The following is a 20,992-nucleotide window of genomic DNA, read 5'->3' on the forward strand; positions in this document are numbered from 1 at the left end:
TATTACCCCCTACACCATGAGCTTTTATTTTCTGCAATAACCTTTGATGTGGTACTTTATCAAATGCCTTCTGGGAATCTAAGTATAGTATGTCCCCATTATCCACAGCACATATGACTCCTTCAAAGAACTCCAATAAATTGGTTAAACATGATTTCCCTTTTACAAAACCATATTGATTCTGCCTGATTGCTTTGAATTTTTCTAAGTGCCCTGCTATAACATCTTTATCAATAGCTTCTAACATTTTCCCTATGACAGATATTAGGCTAACTGACCTGTAGTTTCCTGCTTTCTGTCTCCCTCCCTTTTTGAATATAGTAGTTACATTTGCTATTTTCCAATCTAATTGAAACTATCCGAATCTAGGCAATTTTGGAAAATTAAAATCAATGAATCAACTATCTCACTAGCCACTTCTTTCAAGACCTCGGTGAAGTTCACCTGGCTCTGAGGATTTGACAGCCCACAGCCCCAACAATTTGCTTAATACCACTCCCCTGGTGATTGCAATTTGCCAGAGTTCCTCCCTCCCCCCTTCCATTTCCTGATTTACAGCTATTTCCAGGATATTACTTGTGTCCTCTATTGTGAAGACCAAAGCAAAATACCTGTTTAATTCATCTGCCATCCCCCTACTTTCCATTATCAATTTCCCAGACACTCACTTAGTTAACAATCTATAGAAACTCTTACTATCCATCTTTACATTACTAGCTAGCTTTCTCTCACTCTAATTTTTCCCGCTTTATTAATCATCTTATTATTTGCTGTGCTTTATATTCTTTCCAATCTTCTGACCTGCCCACCTGTCTTTGTGTAATTATATGCTTTTTCTTTAAGTTTGATATTGTCTTTAACTTTTTTTAGTTAACCACGGACAGTGGGCCCTCCCCTTGGAATTTTTCTTCCTCATTGGAATATATCTATTGTGTGTATTCTGAAATATCCCTTTAAATGTCTGCCACTGAACCTCTATTGACCTCATTTGCCAGTTCACTTTAGCTGGCCCTGCTTTCATGCCCTCAAATTGCCCTTATTTAAGCTAGTTTCGGATGCACTCGCTTCTCCCTCAAAATGAATGTAAAATTCAATCATATGATTGCTGTTACCTTAGGGTCCTTCACTACAAGGTTATCAATTAACCCAATCTCATTCATTGTTCAATACCAGATCTAGTGTAACCTACTCTCTGGTTGGCTTCAGATAGTGCTTGTTTGCGCTATTTTAAGAAACTACCCCAAAATCATTCTATGAGCTCCTCATCTACGCTACCTTTGTCCCTCTGATTTTTCCAGTCTATATGTAAATGAAAACCCCCCCCATGATTATTGCTGTCCCTTTCTGGCAAGCTCCCATTATCTCTTCTTTTATACTCTGTCCCACCATGCAGTTTCAAGTGGGGGCCTGTACACCACTCCCAGAAGTGATTTCTTGTCTTTATCATTTCTCACTCAACGCAAACTGCTTCTACATCCTGGTTTCCTGAACTTAGGTCATCCCTCTCTAATGTGCTAATACCATCATTAATTAACAGAGCCACCCCACCAACTTTTCCTGACTTCCTGTCCTTCCTAAATGTCACGTACCCTTCAATATTCAAGTCACAATCTATGTAATCCTGTAGCCCTGTCTCTGTAATGGCAATCAGATTGTACTTATTTATTCCTATTTGCGCTATCAGTTCATCCGTTTTGTTTCGACTGCTATGTGCGTTTAGATACAGAACCTTTAGTTTTGTCCTTTCAGTAAGATTTTTGGATTTGGGCCTACAGATACATAAATGGGCAGTTGACTATTCGTATGTAATTTTAAGATAGTTTATTAAGAAATAAACAGTTTAGATATGATACATTAATTAATCAGACAGAAAAAAGTATACAACCTTTACCAGCTTGTGATAATAGCATTCAGCTGTCAAGTCAAAGTGTTAGGAAACTCTTCCCTCGATCTCTCGATCTTCGTTCTCCTCCGATCCATCTTCCATCTGAACAATGGGCAATGCTACTTCACCAGCACCTCAGCAGCCCCTCAGCCCACTACCACCAGTATGACACCTATCCATATACCCTGTTTTGGGGGCTGGTAGCTTACCTTTTGTCAGTCATCTATCTAACTATTCTGACCAATGGATACAGGACAGGTATTCAAAACTTGAGGGTGGTTACCCCCCGATCTGGTGCATCACCCCACTAAAGGTCAGTTTTAGTTTACATCGCACTGAGGTTCATATCTTGTTCTTTTCTAAACGCTTGGGAGAAAAGGGGGTGCACAGGGTGTCATCTAACAACTCAGGAATGTTAACATGACAGCCTGAAATAAGACTGTTTAGAGGTCAAAGTGCTTAGGAATCCTTTTTCCAGAAAAAAAAAATCAATGTTGCTCAGCTAATCCCATAAGATGCAGAAAATGCCTGCTTATTAAAGACCCCAGTTTCTTACACTTTTGTAGCGTTTAGCCTTATCTGCTGATTTACTCTTAGATTTGTACTCTCTGTCCCTTCCTGTCACGGTCTGTTTATCATTTGCCATATTAATAACTTTCTCTCTCACCTTGTCTCTACTCTTTGGTTCACCACATCTTCCCAAATTTGACCCCTTGCCCTCACTATCCAGTTTAAAACCCTCCCGACTTCCCTAGTTATGCAGCTCATGAGGACACCAGCCCCAGCAAAGTTCAGGAGTAGATCATCCCAATGGTACAGAACTCATTTTACCCAGACCAGTCTTTGAGCCATGCCTTAGTTTCTCTAACCTTATTTGTCCTAAGCCAATTTGCACATGGCTAATGGTAATAATCCCAAAATTACTACCTTTGAGGTTCTGCTTCTTAACTTGGGTGCCCAGCTTGTCATACTGACTATGCAGAGCCTCCTTCCTCATCCTGCCTGTCATAAGTACAAACATGGACAACGACCACTGGATCCTCACTTTCCCACTGCAAGTTCTTCTCCAGCCCTGAGCAGATGTCCTGAACCCTGGCATCAGGCAGGCAACAAAGCTGCTTGGACACTCACTCTTTGTCAATCCCCCTCACAATACTGTCCCCTACTACCACTAAGCTCTTTTTTACTCCCTCACACTTGGATGGCTTCCTGTACCATGGTGCCATGATCAGTTTACTCATAGAAACTAGAAGCAAGAGTAAGCCATTCGGCCCTTCGAGCCTGCTCTGCCATTCAGTATGATCATAGCTGTTCCTCTGTCTCAATGCCATATTCTCTCCATACCCCTTGATGCCCCTAATGTCCAAAAAATTATCAATTTCTTTCTTGAATATACTCAGTAACCTGGCCTCCACAGCCTTCTGTGGAAGAGTATTCCACAGGTTGACCATCCTCTGAGTGAAGAAATGTTTCCTCATCTCAGTCCTAAATGGCCTGCCCATATCTGAGACTGTGGCCCCTGGTTCTAGACTCCTCAGCTAGGGAGTCCTCCCTGATCCAGTCTGTCTAGCCCTGTTAGAATTTTATACGTTTCAATCAGATCCTCTCTCAGTCTTCCAAACTCTAGTGAACACAGGCCCAGTTGAACCAATCTCTCCTCATACTGGGAATGGCAGGACTGTTGTATCAGCCTAGTGACCCTTCGCTGCACTCCGTCTATGGCAAGTATATCCTTTCTTAGATAGGTAGACCAAAACTGCACACAATACTCCAGGTGTGGTGTCACCAAAGCCCTGTATAACTGCAGTAAGACATCCTTACTTCTGAACTCAGATCCTTTTGCAATGAAGGCCAGCATACCATTTGCCTTCCTAATTCTTGCTGCACCTGCCTATTTACTTTCATTGGTGGTAAATAGGCAGGTGAAACAAGCTGCATCCATCCTGCAGCCCTTGCTCTCATCCAAGCAAACTGAGAACCTCAAACTTATTGGACAATTATAGAGGCCTGCTCTCTGTGTCCCCTTACCTGCCTGACTTGCGGTCACACCCTCATGTCCCTGACCAGTGACCAAATCCAAAGACCCTATCCTAAATGGTGTGACTGCCTCCTGGTATAAAGCATCCAGGTAACTTTCCCCCTCCCTGGTGTGACGTAGAGTCTGCAGCTTAGTCTCCAGCTCAGTGACTCTGAGCCAAAGCTCCTCAAGCTGCAAACACTTACTGCATACGTGTTTGCCCTGAATCACAATGTTATCCAGAAGATCCCACATGCTGCAGCATTGACACATCATCTGTCCTTCCATCCTTAATTTGTTTAAATAATTACTTAATTATACTAATCAATTTTTTATTTTGATTTCTTATGCAGTTTATTAACTTTGCCACAAATTTGTGTAGCATTTTAAATGGTGGGGATAGAATAGAACTTAACCACTTACCAGATACTCACCAAACAACTAGTTCCTTTCCCTGTAGTAGAGCAAGAACCAATTTCTATGGGGTGAGAAAGAAAGAGTAAATGCACACATCCCTCCCCAAACTCCCTTCTCACCAAACTCCAAGTCCTCGCTTAGCTGCACTCCATTTGTAAAGGCTGCACTAAAGAACCCTGAATTTATAGTAAAACTGAACTGGGGCTACAGTAACCTGATCCAACCAGTTAGCTAATTAACTATTCAGCTCCTACGTCTGAGAGTGATTTTACCCTGTCTAAACTGCAAGAAAGAAAGAATTTAGCCTGCTTACACAGTACTTTCCAGTTACTGCTAATTACAGACTAGATTAGATTTTAAAAGCAAAACTTAACAAAATTAACACTTAAAACTCCCCTTTCACCAAACTCCAAGCCTTCACTCAGTTAGTTCAGCTGCACTCCGTTTGTTCACCTGAATCAAATAATAAACATTTGTATTATGCACATTTATATTATGCTAGACTGGGTCTGCAGCAGGTGGTGAGGGAACCAACAGGAGGAATAAACATACTTGACCTTATCCTCACCAGCCTGCCTGCTGCAGATACATCTGTTCAAGACAGTATCGGTAGGAGTGACCACCGCACAGTCCTGGTGGAGACGACATCCCGCCTTCACATTGAGAATACCCTCAATCATGTTGTGTAGCACAACCACTGTGCTAAATGGGATCGATTTTGAACAGATCTAGCAACTCAAGACTGAGCATCCATGAGGTGCTCTGGGCCATCAGCAGCATCAGAACTGTACTCGAACACAATCTGTAACCTTATGGCCCAGCATATCCCCCACTCTACCATTGGCATCAAGCCAGGGGATCAACCCTGGTTCAATGAAGAATGTAGGAGGGCATGCCAGGAGCAGTACCAGGCATACCTAAAAATGTGGTGTCAACCTGGTGAAGCTATAACACAGGACTACTTGCAAGTCAAACATCATAAGCAGTAAGTGATAGACAGAGCTAAGCAATCCCACAACCAGATCAGATCTAAGCTCTGCAGCCCTGCCACATCCAGTCATGAATGGTGGTGGACAATTAAACAACTCGCTGGAGGAGGAGGCAGCTCCACAAATATCCCAATCCTCATTGATGGAGGAGCCCAGCACATCAGTGCAAAAGATAAGGCTGAAGCATTCGCAACAACCTTCAGCCAGAAGTGCCGAGTGGTTGATCCATCTCGGTTTCCTCCTGAGGTCCCCAGTCACAGATGCTAGTCTTCAGCCAATTCGATTCACTCCACATGATATCAAGAAATGGCTGAAGGCACTGGATAGTGCAAAGGCTATAGGCCCTGACATCATTCTGGCAATAGTACTGAAGACTTGCGCTCCAGAACTTGTCGCGCCCCTAGCCAAGCTGTTCCAGTACAGCTACAGCACTGGCATCTATCCGGCTATATGGAAAATTGCCCAGGTATGTCCTATGCACAAAAAGTAGGACAAATCCAACCCGGCCAATTACTGCCCTATTGAGAGTAGACCCCAGTCTACTCTCGATCATCATTAAAATAATGGAAGGGGCCATCAATAGTGCTATCGAGCAGCACTTGCTTAGCAATAACCTGCTCACTGATGCCCATTTTGAGTTCCATCAGGACCACTCAGCTCCTGACCTCATTACCGCCATGGTCCAAACATGGACAAAAGAACTGAACTGGTGAGGTGAGAGTGACTCTGCTTGACATTAAGGCAGCATTTGACCGAGTGTGGCATCAAAGACCCCTCAGCAAAACTGGAGTCAGTGGGAATCGGGGAAAACTCTTCGCTGGTTGGAGTCATACCTAGCACAAAGGAAGATGGTTGTGGTTGTTTGAGGTCAGTCATCTCAGCTGCAGGATATCACTGCAGGAGTTCCTCAGGGTAGTGCCCTAGGACTAACCATAAGACATAGGAGCAGAAATTAGGCCATTCAGCCCATCGAGTCTGCTCTGCCATTCAATCATGGCTGATAAGTTTCTCAACCCCGTTCTCCCGCCTTCTCCCCGTAACCTTTGATCCCCTTGCCAATCAAGAACCTATCTATCTTGGTCTTAAATACACTCAATGACCCAGCTTCCACAGCCTTCTGTGGCAATGAATTCCATAGATTCACCACTCTCTGGCAAAAGAAGTTTCTCCTCATCTCTGTTCTAAAAGGTCTTCCCTTTAGTCTGAGGCTGTGCCCTCGAGTCCTGGTCTCTTCTACTAATGGAAACATCTTCCCCACGTCCACTCTATCCAGGCCTTTCAGTATTCTGAAGTTTCAATCAGATCACCCCTCATCCTTCTAAACTCCATCGAGTATAGACCTAGAGTCCTCAAACGTTCCTCATATGTTAAGCCTTTCATCCCTGGGATCATTCTCGTGAACCTCCTCTGAACCCTCTCCAGGGCCAGCACATCCTTCCTGAGATACGGGGCCAAAAATTGCTCACAGTATTCTAAATGTGGTCTGACCAGAGCCTTATAAAGCCTCAGCAGCACATCCCTGCTTTTATATTCTTGTCCTCTCGAAATAAATGCCAACATTGCATTTGCCTTCCTAACTATCGACTCAACCTGCAAGTTAACCTTAAGAGAATCATGAACTAGGATTCCCAAGTCCCTTTGCACTCCAGATTTCTGAATTCTCTCCCCATTTAGAAAATAGTCTATGCCTCTATTCTTCCTACCAAAGTGCATGACCTCACACTTCTCCACGTTGTATTCCATCTGCCACTTCTTTACCCATTCTCCTGACCTTCCAAATCCTTCTGCAGCCTCCCTGCCTTCTCAATACTACTTGTCCCTCCACCTATCTTTGTATCATCTGCAAACTTAACTAGAATGCCCTCAGTTCCTTCATCTAGATCATTAATGTATAAAGTGAAAAGTTGTGGTCCCAACACTGACCCCTACGGAACTCCACTAGTCACCGGCCACAATCCTGAGAAGGACCCCCTTATCCCCACTCCTTGCCTCCTGCCAGACAGCCAATCTTCTATACATGCTAGTACCTTGCTTCTAACACCATGGGCTCTTATCTTACTGAGCAGCCTCCTGTGCAGCATCTTGTCAAAGGTCTTCTGGAAGTCCAAGTAGATAACATCCATTGGCTCTCCTTTGTCTAACCTACTTGTTACCTCCTCAAAGAATTCTGACAGATTTGTCAGGCATGACCTCCCCTTGATGAAACCATGCTGACTTTGCCCTATTTTATCATGCACTTCCAAGTATTCTGAAATCTCATCCTTAGCAATGGACTCTAAAATCTTACCAACGACCGAGGTCAGGCTAATCGGCCTGTAATTTCCCATCTTTTGCCTCACTCCCTTCTTAAACAGGGGGTTACATTAGTGATTTTCCAGTCCTCTGGGACCGTCCCTGACTCCAGTGATTCCTGAAAGATCACCACTAATGCCTCCACTATCTCTTCAGCCATCTCCTTCAGAATTCTGGGGTGTAATCCATCTGGTCCAGGTGACTTATCCACCTTCAGACCTTTCAGTTTTCCTAGCACCTTTTTGGTAATGGCCACCATACTCACCTCTGCCCACCACCACCCCCACCCCCGACTCTCTTGAACTTTGGGAATGTTATTCATGTCTTCCACCATGAAGATTGACGCAAAGTATCTGTTCAGTTCCTTCGCCATTTCTTTGTTCCACACTACTACTTCTCCAGTGTCATTTTCCAGTGGCCCAATGTCCACTTTTTCCTCTCTCTTACCATTTATATATCTAAAAAAACTCTTGCAATCTTCTTTTATATTACTGGCTAGTTTACCCTCATATTTAATCTTCTCCCTCCTTATTTCTTTTTTAGTTGTCCTCTGTTGGTCTTTGTAGGCTTCCCAATCCCCTGGTTTCCCATTGCTCTTCGCTTTCTCTTTAGCTTTTATGCTGTCCCTGACTTCCCTTGTCAGCCATGCTTGCCTCGTCCTCCCTTTAGTATGCTTCTTCTTCCTAGGGATGAATTTTTGCTGTGTCTCCCAAATTACTCCCAGAAACTCCTGCCATTGCTGTTCCACTGTCTTTCCTGCTAGGCTCATCTCCCAGTCAATTCTGGCCAGCTCCTCCCTCATGCCTCTGTAGTTGCCTTTATTTAACTGTAATACCGTTACATCTGATTCCAGCTTTTTCCTCTCAAATTGCAGGGTAAATTCTATCATATTGTGGTCACTTCCTCCTACAGTTTCCTTCACCTTAAGCTCCCTTATCAAATCTGCCTCTTACACATCACTAAATCTAGAATTGCCTGTTCCCTAGTGGGCTCCGCCACAAGCTGCTCCAAAAAACCATCTTGTAGACATTCGACAAATTCCTTTTCTTGGGATCCACTACCAACCTGATTTTCCCAGTCTACCTGCATCTTCAGTTGCTTCATCAATGACCTTCCGGCCAATAATAAGGTCAGAAGTAGGGATGCTTGCTGATGATTACACATTGTTCAGCACCATTCACGACTCCTCATGCTGAAGCAGCCCATGTCCAAATGCAGCAAGACCTGAACAATATCCAGGCTTGGGCTGACAAATGGCAAGTAACATTCCCCCCACCCAAGTGTCAGGCAATGACCATCTCCAACAAGAGAGAATCCAACCATTGCTCCTTGATGTTCATAGGCATTACTATCACTGAATCCCCCATTATTAACATCCTGGAGGTTACCATTGACCAGAAACTGAACTGGACTAGCCATATAAATATTGTGGCTACAAGAGCAGGCCAGAGGCTAGGAATCGTGTGACGAGCAACTCACCTCCTGACTCCCCAAAGCCTGTCCACCATCTGCAATGCACAAGTCGGGAGTGTGATTGACTCCTCCCCACTTGCCTTGATGAATGCAGCTCCCACAACACTGAAGAAGCTGGACACCGTCCAGGACAAAGAAGTGCGCTTGATTGGCACCACATCCACAAACATTCACTCTCTCCACCACCGATGCACAGTAGCAGCAGTTTGTACCATCTACAAGATGCACTGCAGAAATTCACCAAGGTTCCTTAGACAGGACCTTCTAAACCCATGAGCACTACCACTTAGAAGGACAAGGGCAGCAGACATTTGGGAAAACCACCACCTGGAAGTTCCCCTCCAAGTCACTCACTCACCATCCTGACTTGGAAATATATTGCTGTACCTTCACTGTTGCTTGGTCAAAATCCTAGAACTCCCTTCTTTAACAGCACTGTGGGTGTACCTACAATACATGGACTGCAGAGGCTCAAGAAGGCAGCTCACCACCACCTTCTCAAGGGCAACTAGGGATGGGCAATAAGTGCTGATCCAGCCAGTGAAGCCCGCATCCCGTGAATGAATAAAAATAAATTGAAGTCCTTTAAAATAAATTGGGAAGACCAAAGCCATTCTCATCAGTTCCCATCACAAATTCCATTCTCTGCCCTCCCACTCCATCCCTCACCATGGCAACTAACTGTAGCTAAACCAGACCAATCACAGCCTTCATGTCATATTTGACTCCCAAGATGAGCTTCTAACAACATATCTGCGAAATCGCTGAGACTGCCTATTGCTAACCCCATAAAGTTGCCTGACTCTGCTTCAGCTCATTTTCTGAAACCCTCTTCCATGTCTTTGTTACCTCTACTCTTAATGCCATCTGAAAATCTGCTGCCAGTGTCATAACTCTCACCAAGTCCTGTTCACCCATCACCTCTGTGCATGCTAATCTACTTGGCTCCTGTTTAAGCAATGCTCACCCTTGTTTTCAAATCCTTCCATGGCCTCGTTGCTCCCCATCTCTGTAATCTCCCCCAGCCCCACAAGCCTCTGAGATATCAATACTCCTTCAATTCTGGCTTCTTGAGTATTCCTGATTTTAATTGTTCCATCATTGACAGCCATATCTTCAATTTCCTTGGCCTTAAGCTCTGGAATTCCCTCCCTAAACTTCTCTCCCTCTCTCCTCTAAGATGCCCCTTAAAACCGCATCTGCCCCAATATCACCTTGTGTGTCTTGTCAAGTTTTATTTGATTGTGTTCCTATAGTGCTTTAGAATCCTTTACTATGTTAAAAGCACAATATAAATACAATTTGGTGGGATTGCTTTTTTTGCAATTTTGATGAACAACCGGAAGGATCACCATGCCCGCTCTACCCAATTTTTGTTCTTTTTTTCTTCCCCGGTCTCATGAATCCCTTCTCCATAATGAATAAAAAAGTGCTAATAGTGGCATAAAGGTAAGAAAGCAGAATGTGATTATAACAGAACAAGGTTAGCATTTTGTGAAAGAACAACATGGAACAAATGACAGGTGGCCCTGTAGGGGATAGGGTGGGGGGAGGGGGCAGTGGTGGGATAAAAAAAGATAGAAAATGGGATTAAAAAGGGGATATTTGTTTTGCTATGATCACATCCTTTTTTCTCACCTTTACGCCACTATTAGCACCTTTTTTAGCACTCACCACTACCATTAACACTTCCTTTGTCCTTTAGTTCGTGACATCTTTGTCCATCCTTCCTTTTTCTCCACCTATCACTGGCCTTCTATCCAGCTCCAACTGCCCCACCCCCATTAAACAGTGTAACTTTAATCAGATTTCCACTTCTCTTCAGGTCTGAAAAAGGGTCATATGGACTCGAAACATTAACTTTGTTTCTCTCTCCACAGATGCTGTCAGACTTGCTGAGTTTTTCCAGGGTTTCCTGTTTTTGTTTCAGATTTCCAGCATCCGCAGTATTTTGCTTTTATATAAATGAATCTTGTTGTGTTCATAATTGTGCAACTTGATCTTTCTGTAGGAGGCACCACCTGAAACTGCTGGTTCCTTGACAGCAACAGAAGAGAGAAAAGAAAAGGTTCCAAGCCCACACTTGAGTCACCTTGTTGTTTTAAATTCTACTGAAACATTATACGGTCTTGCAGAAAGGGTAGTCGCTACAGAATCTTTGTAAGTTGCCTGGCAAAACTTTGACCAATGTTTAACAAACAGTCTAAATCAACGTTTTTTTAAATTTTCTTACTTTGTAAGGGAAGTCCTGAAAGTCCAAATAATATACCAGATATTTACCATCAAATGGTATATATGTCTTAATCATTGAATATTTACCACTGAAACAAGCCAGTTGGACCATTATGAAGTCTGTCTGTGATTTTCCATTAATGAACTACACAGTTTAATTCTTTTCTTGCTCATTCCTCACATGCGTCAATATACTGCCCCTTTTAACCACCCTTATCAGCCTCTGTTCTTTCTTATGGAGTCATATTCCTCTTTTGGATGGGATAGAATTATTTGCTTCCTTTGGGAACAAATACAAAGATATCTTCTTAGTTTGTAGTCTTAAATTATAGATGCACTTCTTTAGAACTCTCAGATAGAAATATCTCTTTAACCACTTCCTTGGCTCCTTGTTGTAATGTTCCAGTTGACAGTTGGCGAGATGTATTTACAATGCACGCAAAAATTGCTTCATGATGAATGGTCTTAAATGTCTTTTTCAGGGTGTTTCTGGCTGATCAGTTTGAATGTCTGCAGCCACATCTTGATGCCATGATGCCTTCAGCCAAGAAGCCTTTTTTGCAGCAGTTTTATTCACAGGTAGGGACTAAATTTTTCAAATGTAATACTATTTGATTATTTTAAAATGCCTCTTTCTGCTGAAATAAAACCTCATCCAATTGTTGGTTTGCTTGCTGTGGTTGACATCTTATTCTTTTCCCTTTTTTCTCTTCTGGTCTGACATCAAATAGACTGTGTCAACTGCTAGTGAGCTGCGCAAGCCAATTTACTGGATTGTGGCTGCCAAAGCCATTGATTATGAACAGATGCTGCATCTAATGGCTAATGTTAAATGGGATATCAAAGAAATTATGTCACAACACAACATGTATATCGATGCTCTTCTTAAGGTAACTGCAAGCATGAAAACAGTTCCTATGGCAAAGTATTATAATTATTAAATTTCTTTAAATTATTGTACAGCACAGAATAAAGGAAAATAAAAATAAAATACTGCAGATGTTGGAGATCTGAAATAAAAACAAAGTGCAGGAAAAACTCAGCCAGACTAGCAGCATCTGTAGAGAGAGAAACAGAATTAATGTTTCGAGTCTGATAATGACTCTTCTTCGGAAGAATGGTTCCATTTCAGAAAATAGAAATTTGTTTCTGGAATTGCTGTTTTTCCTCCCTAATATATGCAGTATGACTGAATAGCTTTGAACCCACTTCGCTATTAATCAGCAGGATTATAGACATGGTATTTGCTTGCTTTGATTTCATAAATAATGAAAGCCTTACCCCCTATTCAGTATAAAGTACTTATTAATTAGAGTGACCAGAAATATCACGAGAATTAAATTCAAGTGCACTTAGTCAAATAATTAACAATGCAAACAAGTTTAGGTCCTAAGATCACCTCATTAAATTTTTCAGCATTGGATAGCAAACTTTCATTGCATGAAATGCCCAGATAATAATTCACCTCTGACTGTAGGTTGGAGCATGTTGTATTTCATAATTATCCATATTAATTTCCACAGTCTATGGGAATCATTTAATACAATTGATGAAATTAGTTAGCAATTTAAATTTGTTGTTTAAATTACTTTCACATTTATTCTTTATCCAAAGTATTCAGAGGAGGGTTAATTTTCTGCTGGCCTCTTTAACTCTGTAGCCCCTGATTCCCCTGTGCAATACTTTATTTCATATATTTTTTGAACCTAATGCAATGTTTTTGTAACATGTCCTAGTTTATAATATTTCTGAAGTAGAATGTTTTTAATGAGATCAAATATAAAAACTGTAGTGATTGATTGCAAAAAAGATACCATATAAAGATGAGTCATTAAATAATAAATATGAAATCTTAAACAATTCGCACAAATCTGGGGACTGTACCTCTGGTGAGAGTGCATCAGAAGGACTGGAAGTTAGGCCAGGAGCTGGACACACCAGGTCATGGTCAAATTTTGGAGAATGACAGAACCTCTGCTTAATCCTACACAACCAAAGCCATCAGAGAGGGTGGAAACTGTCTTCACTGGTGTGGAGACCACATGGGGGTCCCAGCTGGACCCTCTTTAAAAACATAGGAACATAAGAAGTAGGAGCAGGAGTAGGTGATTTGGCCCCTCAAACCTGCTTTGCCATTCAATAAGATCATGGTTGATCTGACTGTGGTCTTAATTGCACTTTCCTGCCTGCCCCGCCATAACCCTTTGCTCTCTTGTCAATCAAAAATCTATCTGAGTCTTGAAAATATTCAATGACCCAGCCTCCACTGCAAAAGCAAGTATTTAATTCCCTAAAATAACCTTGAGTATTTTTTTTGCCACGAGGACCTATATCACAATTTGTGGCTCATGGCACAAAGTGAGTCATCTCATGGCACCAGGATGGTGTATTGTAGATCACCTATCCATTGAGCATAATCAGTGAAAATATTTTTGGGGTTTTGTTGACCAAATTCTGTGCTTAAATTCTTAAAATTGAATGATCTGTTTATGCTATAATTGCACATGATTTTGATTGTTGTTAGAAGTATCAATTTTAGAATAGCCTGGGCTGCCATAGTGTTTTTCCTTCAGATTTTCATAGCGATCTTAAAAATGTAATTTGATGTTATGAAAGTTCAACAAGTGGTCAAGTAAAAACCGAGAAACCAGAAATTTTAGTAACTTTTTGTGGAAGTAGTGTAATTTTTTAACTTGTGTCCGCCTTGAGGGTGAATATCTTCCTTTAGATATTCTTTTCCATACACAACTCTGAACCAGGGGAGCAGATTGAGTTGTGGCAACTCCCCAAGCAATATAAATTAGACTGGGAAAATATCATGCGAAAGATGACTGGAGAAAAAGATAAAGGCCTGTCACCTGCTGTTTGCAAAACTATAAGAATAGAATAGAATAACAGCTTATTAAAATGGAATGGGAACTGATTTAGAACTCATTCAATTAAGAGGAAGTGGTGTTGAGAAAATAACCATGATGCTTGACTCATCAAATTCAAGCAGATGAACAAAGCAGCATAGGAACATGTTATTGAATGATCCGCCTCCTAGTTGCAGGTTGACTGTTCCATGACTCTTGTGGAGATGAGGAGAGGAAATTGGGATAGGGAGCAGACCAGTTTTTGAACATTTTGCTGCTTCCCAGATATGTGGCCATTTCTATTGCAACTCCTTATTTGAAATTATTCAATCAGAATTCAAACATCTCACAGCCCCAGACTGGCTCTAACCAAGGTCACAAACAATATTCCTGTTAAATGTGACCGAGGCACATTATCAATCCATTATCAATCCGATTTCATTTCCGCAGCCTTTGATAAGATTGACCAAATCATCCAATATCTATCCTCTATTGTCCAACTGCAACAGACAATTGGTTGTACTCTTACCTTTCCAATTGTAGCCAGAGCACCTCTACCAATGGTTTATTTTTTTACCCTTGCAGTGTCAGTGATTAACTGTCCCAAGGATTTGTCCTTGGCCCTCTCTCATCTCCACACTACTCTGTGATGAAATAATCAATTGGCGTAGGATCAGATTACACATGTTCCACATAGGTGACACCTAGCTCTACCTCCACCACCTGTTTCAACCCTTTCACTGCCTTTGTGCTGACATTATCCTATATTGATTCTTGAATGAGGCAGAATTTCTCCCAGTTGTATGTTTGGAAGACCTTTGTCACAACTTTATACATTTGAAATTCCCTACTCATCCTCAAGATGAGCTTCCAAACCCATATTCTTTCTATTGCATAAATCATATCTGTACTTTTGCCCATCAAATGAAACCTTCATCCCCACATTTTCTCCTTGTTTCTCAGCAACTCAAATTTAAAACTCTTATCTTTGCTTCCTTTAAGGTGGGCCTCCTCTGCAATCAACTTCAGCATCATGGCTGTTTCCCTCATCCATCCCTGATTTCTAAGCTCTCTGTTCCTTTGAGTCTGACCTCTTGTGCACCTTTGCTTCACCATGGGTAGCCATTTCTATAATCATTTAAGCACCACAATTCTCCACCTGTTCACTTTATACTTCTCCTCAAAGACTCTCCTTAAAATCTATTTAATTGACCAAGTCCTTTCTAATACATCTTTATATGGCTTTTTCCAACCGTGAACCTCTTAAAAGTGCCTTGAAAGTGATATCAAAATACAAGTTAATGTGCGGATATATTGGACTAGGATATGTTTATGTATAATTCTGACATCTGTTACTGTAGGAATTTGAACAGTTCAATAAGAAGTTATCTGAGGTTTCCAAACGGGTGCGCATACCACTACAAGTGTCTAATGTCCTTTGGGAGCATTGTATTCGACTGGCTAACAGAACCATTGTCGAAGGGTAAGTTGTCTTTTATTCATTGTGTTTCCGAAATTCAAAATGGTCCTCAATTTCTGCAAGGTTACCCATATCTCCTGATGCAGATTTGGGAGATCAGCAGAACCCTCAAAGAAATGTCACGCATGGTTGTTATCAACCGTTTCTGTGCCACGGTTTTGCAAGTGATCGGAACCCCTGCAGAATTCAGGGTCAACATGTTTAAGCCTATCAGCTGCCTATTTTGTTAATGCAAGTTTTTTCAACTTTGTAGTGCTCACAGAAGATATTTTATGGAATACAAATTGGTGATAAATAATTGCACTGCATCAGAATATCTGGGATCAGTTACAGCTCATTAGTTTAAAGGATAATTTTCTAAGTCTGTAATACCAGTGACAGCATAAGTTGGAAATTTGGTTGCATATTCCCTGCTGTTTCCCAACCATTAAAGTGAGAAATCAGACAATTTGTTCTGCCTAAATTTCTGCTCTGGTGACAGATAATGTTTCCTGCCAGCAGCATAAATACACTTTAACTTGACTTTGATGTCAGTGTATATAAACATTTTATTACCCTGTATGGCTATATTAGTAAATTAAACCTCATCATCCAACCCCAATCCAAACTTGAAATTATATTTTGCTCAGCAGCTAAGCACATTGTCTGTTCAGCTCTGGAACATTGGTTTAAATCAAAACCAGATTTAGCCGAAGAGAGAGTCCTCTAAGTAAATCAAGATTGAACAGCGTTTGACTCAATTAGAGAAAATGTGAATCAAAAGCATTGAACTGCCCTTAATTTAAGATAAAAAGAACTTAAATATTATATAGCATCTTTCAAGATGTCAGGCTATTCCAAAATGCTTCTGAAATGCAGTCACCCTTGTCATGTAGGAAAATGTGGCAACCAATCTTTGCACAGTAAGGTCCCACAAACAGCAATGAGATATAGGACAAGTGAAACAGTTTTATCAATGGTAGTTGAGGAATAAATGTTGTTCACAAAATGCCATGGGGTCTTTACATCAACTCAAGAGGGCAGATAGAAACTCAATTTACAAGCTGATCCATGTGGCACCTCACTCAGTACTGCTCTGAAGTATAATTCGAGATTTTGTACCCAAGTCATGGATTGTGCCTTGAATTCAACCTCTGACTCAGGCAAGATTGCTACCACTGAACCCAAGGTTGGCACAATCTTGATAAACAACTGAGAATATATTTTTGAATATGTGATTTTGTATGTAGGAAATTTTTAGCACAGAGTGACTGCAATATTTTAATCGAGATTTAAACCATATCTCAAACTGCAAGTCAGTTTGTTTATAATTAGCTGTTGAATTCCAAAGTAACATTGCACATTTGATGACTAATACACAAGGAGTTTATAATTCTAAATTAATGACAGCAAGTTCATTAAAAACACCAGTTTTTTAATTACAGCAAGTTCATTAAAAACACCAGCAATTGCTTTGAGGCAATTGTGTGTCATGTTCATTATAAACAATTCATAAAAATCTAACCGTTATTGGATAGATATCATTGTGGTTTTGACACCTACAATATGATGTTAGATGTGTTGTAGGCTGATGAAGGTATCAACACTATTATGTCAGCACCAGTTAGTGGACAGTAAGCATTAAATCCTTTCTTGTGGTAGGTAAAAATCTATCCCTCTATCTGCTTCTGTGCCCTTTCAATTGTTTTCAGTGCAGCATCAACCTTGGTTCTGCTCATCTCCAGTCATCTTAGTCTGCACATCCCATTTGCTTATACAAAGTTGAATCTATTCTTATTGAACCTGTTGATGCATTCTGTCACCTCGTCAATGTAAGTAGAGAGAAAAAAAAGTATTCCTATTTAATTTCCTTACAAGTCACAAGCTGCTAATCATAGTTTATCATTGCAAAATAGTTAAGGATAACATCATTTCTGTCTATCACTGCAGGGATAATTAGATTTTTAATATTCAAGAGTTGTTACAATTCCTGTGAAATGACAGCTCTATGATAGCTTTCTTTGCCTTAGATCAAATTGTCACTTGCCAGTGAAAGTATTTTAGGACCAGAAAAATCCTTGATGAAGGTTATTTGCACTAAATAAAGTCCTAAAAAGTACGACTGTAATAATACTTAGTAATGCCTTGATATTTAGCACTGCACTTCCGTCAATTTGAAAATTTTTAGAAGGGTCACACACAACTTGCTTTTGGTGTGTCTAATTAAACTTTTGAAGATAATGCTAAAAGATTGCCTCTTCTTGGCACTAGAGACCGTTTTCAAATAATTGATTCTAGTGGAGGCTGAGTTGCAAGCAACATTTGAACTTTGCTGTAAGAAATATTGAACTTCTTTAATCATTTTCACATGGATTATCTTTTATTAATTTGTTACATATATGGAGGTGTCCATTTCCTTTCTTCTCTTTCCACTGCAGCTATGCAAATGTGAAGAAGTGCAGTAATGAGGGACGTGCCTTGATGCAGCTGGACTTCCAGCAGTTTTTGATGAAGCTGGAGAAGCTGACTGACATCAGACCAATTCCTGATAAGGAGTTTGTGGAAACCTACATTAAAGCCTACTATTTAACTGAAAATGACATGGAGAGATGGATTAAAGAACACAGGGTAAGGAGGGGAAAAAAGGGCAAAAAAGTGTTTTTTATTTGATTGCCCATAAAAATATTTTTACAACTGAAAGATTTCATACATACTGTAGATGTTTAAAACAAATAGTTTTGCATCCCATAAAACAGTAATACTTCTGTTAGAATTTTAAACATTAGCGGACTGAAATTTTATGTAAGCATATTATCTTATCAATTTATACAAATTTGTTTTGCAAAGTTGAGCAACTTTTTCCATTCTGAAATCTGACCTGTTTTCTTTGTGCAGGAATATTCAACCAAGCAACTAACCAACCTCGTGAATGTTTGTTTGGGCTCCCATATAAATAAAAAAGCTCGGCAGAAGCTGATAGCAGCCATTGATGAATCCGACAGGCCAAAAAGATAGCCCATACTAACAACCATGCGTTATTATTGTTCCAGCTGGCAGAGGGATAAGTATTTCCACTCCAAATGAACAAATAATTGTTCTCTTGTGTTACACGCATTTATGATGCATGTTACTTGTTTTCGGATCAAAAAAAGCAATGTTAAATGGTTGAACTGGGAAATGCTGCTTTAGTGACTAATGTGTATTACAGTTTAGCTTTTTTCTTGTCTTGTTTGGTAGGCCCAATCCTCCCAGTAATGCTGTTTTTAGAAACTATATGAAAACTATTTACAATGTTTGCTTATTTTTGGTGGGGGCAGGTTATACATTTTTATCTGTTGGAATATGGGCTGTAAGGATTCTATATTATAACTGAAGGAAACTGTATATTGAATAGCGTTATTGTGTGGACTACTGTATGTACTGAAGCAAATGTCTTTAGCTAAAATTGATTTTACAATATTTTTTCCTTATCTAAAAGGGTAAGTAATAAATGAAGGATGCTTGTGCCTCATATAGAACTACTGTAAGTAAAACAAATTAAATTCTGTACATGCTCATTTAATTTGTTCTGGTTCTAGAATTTGGAAAACTAATTTGTCCCTTGTTAAAATGGAAGATGTATCATGGATTTGTGACTCAATAATAAACAACTCAAACTTAGAATTTTTATACCCCGCATCAGCTCGTGTTACATCAGTCATACTGTTACGTAGAGATTTTGTGCCTTGACTCAAAATGTTATTTTACAGAACAGCTTTCATCATTAAATGGATATTACTTATTCCATTAAAATAATAAAATTATTGTAAAATACACAATCATCCAGACATTGCAAACAAGTAAGTTACGCTTATATTGTGTTAATCACATTGAACTTAGATCAGGGTGATAGTCAAAATATATTCACAAAGGTTACACTCATCTCTGATCCAAATAAATCACCACACTACTTAATGTGCTGTACTTTTCCATTGCCACAGAAATTGAAACAAAGGTGTGTGGTAAAGTTTACACTGGTAGCCTGAACATGGTAAATTTTAAATCTGTGAATCCAATGTAGAATTTTCTTCACATTTGTAAAATAAGTCAAAGTAAATAATTTCACTGTTCTTATAAATTTGAGGTCATATTCCAGATTGGCTTTAGTTTCAATTTAAAATGTTGAGGTATGCCTTCAGCTACCCTTAGCTCTGGAATTCCTCCCCTAAGCCTCTCTGTCTCTACCTTTTAGATCCCCTTTACAATGCTCCTTAAAACCTCCCCTTTTGACCAAGCTTTTGGTCATCTCCCTTAACATTTCCTTTTGTGTCTCTGTCAAATGTTGTTTAATAATACGCCTGTGAAGTGTCTTGGGAGTTTTACCACATTAAAAGCACTCTTTAATGCAAGTTGTTGTTGAACAGCTTATTTGTGATGTGTGAGAAATAACAATTAGTCAAAATCGTATATTGCACAATCCTACATTTGGCAGGTGTGTTAGTGTTGTAGTTCTCTGCTGGGATAATTTCCTGTGGGTTTCTTGTTGATTGTATAGGCACTGTGTCATCACAGTACTCTCTGGCAGTAAAGTAAATCTGTTCCTCCAGTTGCTGCATATTATTTAATGATGTAAGAGAAAAACCTGAGCCTTTTCTTCTAGTATGTCTCCCCTTTCCGTGAACACTAAAGTATATATTCTTTATACAGGTGAAGATATATATACATTTTATATTTCTGGTAGTATGTGTCATGTATTTTCAATAAGTACACATAACCCTAGAATTGAGACTGCTTTCATTTGCACTGCCATTTTTAAATTCTAAGGGGATATTTTAGTGAAGTGGTAAAAGTGGAGATAGGTGGCTGCTGTGCTAATAAGACGCCTATTTGAAAGTCTGATTTGACCCTGCAATTTTGGGTTAATTTTTGGTTATTATAAGGGACCTAGGCATTTCAAGAGGTAGATATGGGAAGGGATCTCTCAGGAACACTGTCACTAGGACATGCTTCAATTGCTATAGGAACTTTAATGAATTGACATAGGTGGTCAAACTAACAACCCATTTCACAAACAGGCACCTCATAAACTGTACTACCACTACCATCTAACTATGCATTGACACACAACTTCCACAGGCGCAACTCATAACCCAGATATATCTCATAGCTCTTCAACTATGTGAGGCTTCATGTACACACTTGCCAATGCACTCATTCACAATCACCACTCTTACTCTTCCAGGACACAGTCACACTTAACAGGTGCCAGCTTGGGAGGGATTGTTTTGGGAGATTAGGAATCAGGAATAGTTGTAGTGTGTTTTTTTTTTAAAAAAAGGAAGCATGAGTGCATATTATTACTCCCTTTAAGGAGGCAATGTTAGTGGTGATCGA

General features: G+C 40.2%; 1 protein-coding gene across 1 annotated transcript in view; it reads left to right on the forward strand.

The window, feature by feature from the left end:
- vps50 (VPS50 EARP/GARPII complex subunit) overlaps positions 1–19,279 on the forward strand; it is a 204,974-nt gene extending 185,695 nt beyond the window's left edge. The window contains exons 23-28 of the mRNA XM_041183726.1: positions 11,085–11,233; positions 11,788–11,884; positions 12,037–12,195; positions 15,522–15,643; positions 18,058–18,247; positions 18,515–19,279. Of these exons, the coding sequence (XP_041039660.1) occupies positions 11,085–11,233; positions 11,788–11,884; positions 12,037–12,195; positions 15,522–15,643; positions 18,058–18,247; positions 18,515–18,634 (837 nt within the window). The 3' untranslated portion in view covers positions 18,635–19,279. The remainder of the gene's footprint in view (positions 1–11,084; positions 11,234–11,787; positions 11,885–12,036; positions 12,196–15,521; positions 15,644–18,057; positions 18,248–18,514) is intronic.
- Positions 19,280–20,992: the final 1,713 nt, after the last annotated feature.

Source organism: Carcharodon carcharias, chromosome 3 (genome assembly GCF_017639515.1).
Source record: "Carcharodon carcharias isolate sCarCar2 chromosome 3, sCarCar2.pri, whole genome shotgun sequence".
In the NCBI taxonomy this organism is placed as follows: domain Eukaryota; kingdom Metazoa; phylum Chordata; class Chondrichthyes; order Lamniformes; family Lamnidae; genus Carcharodon; species Carcharodon carcharias.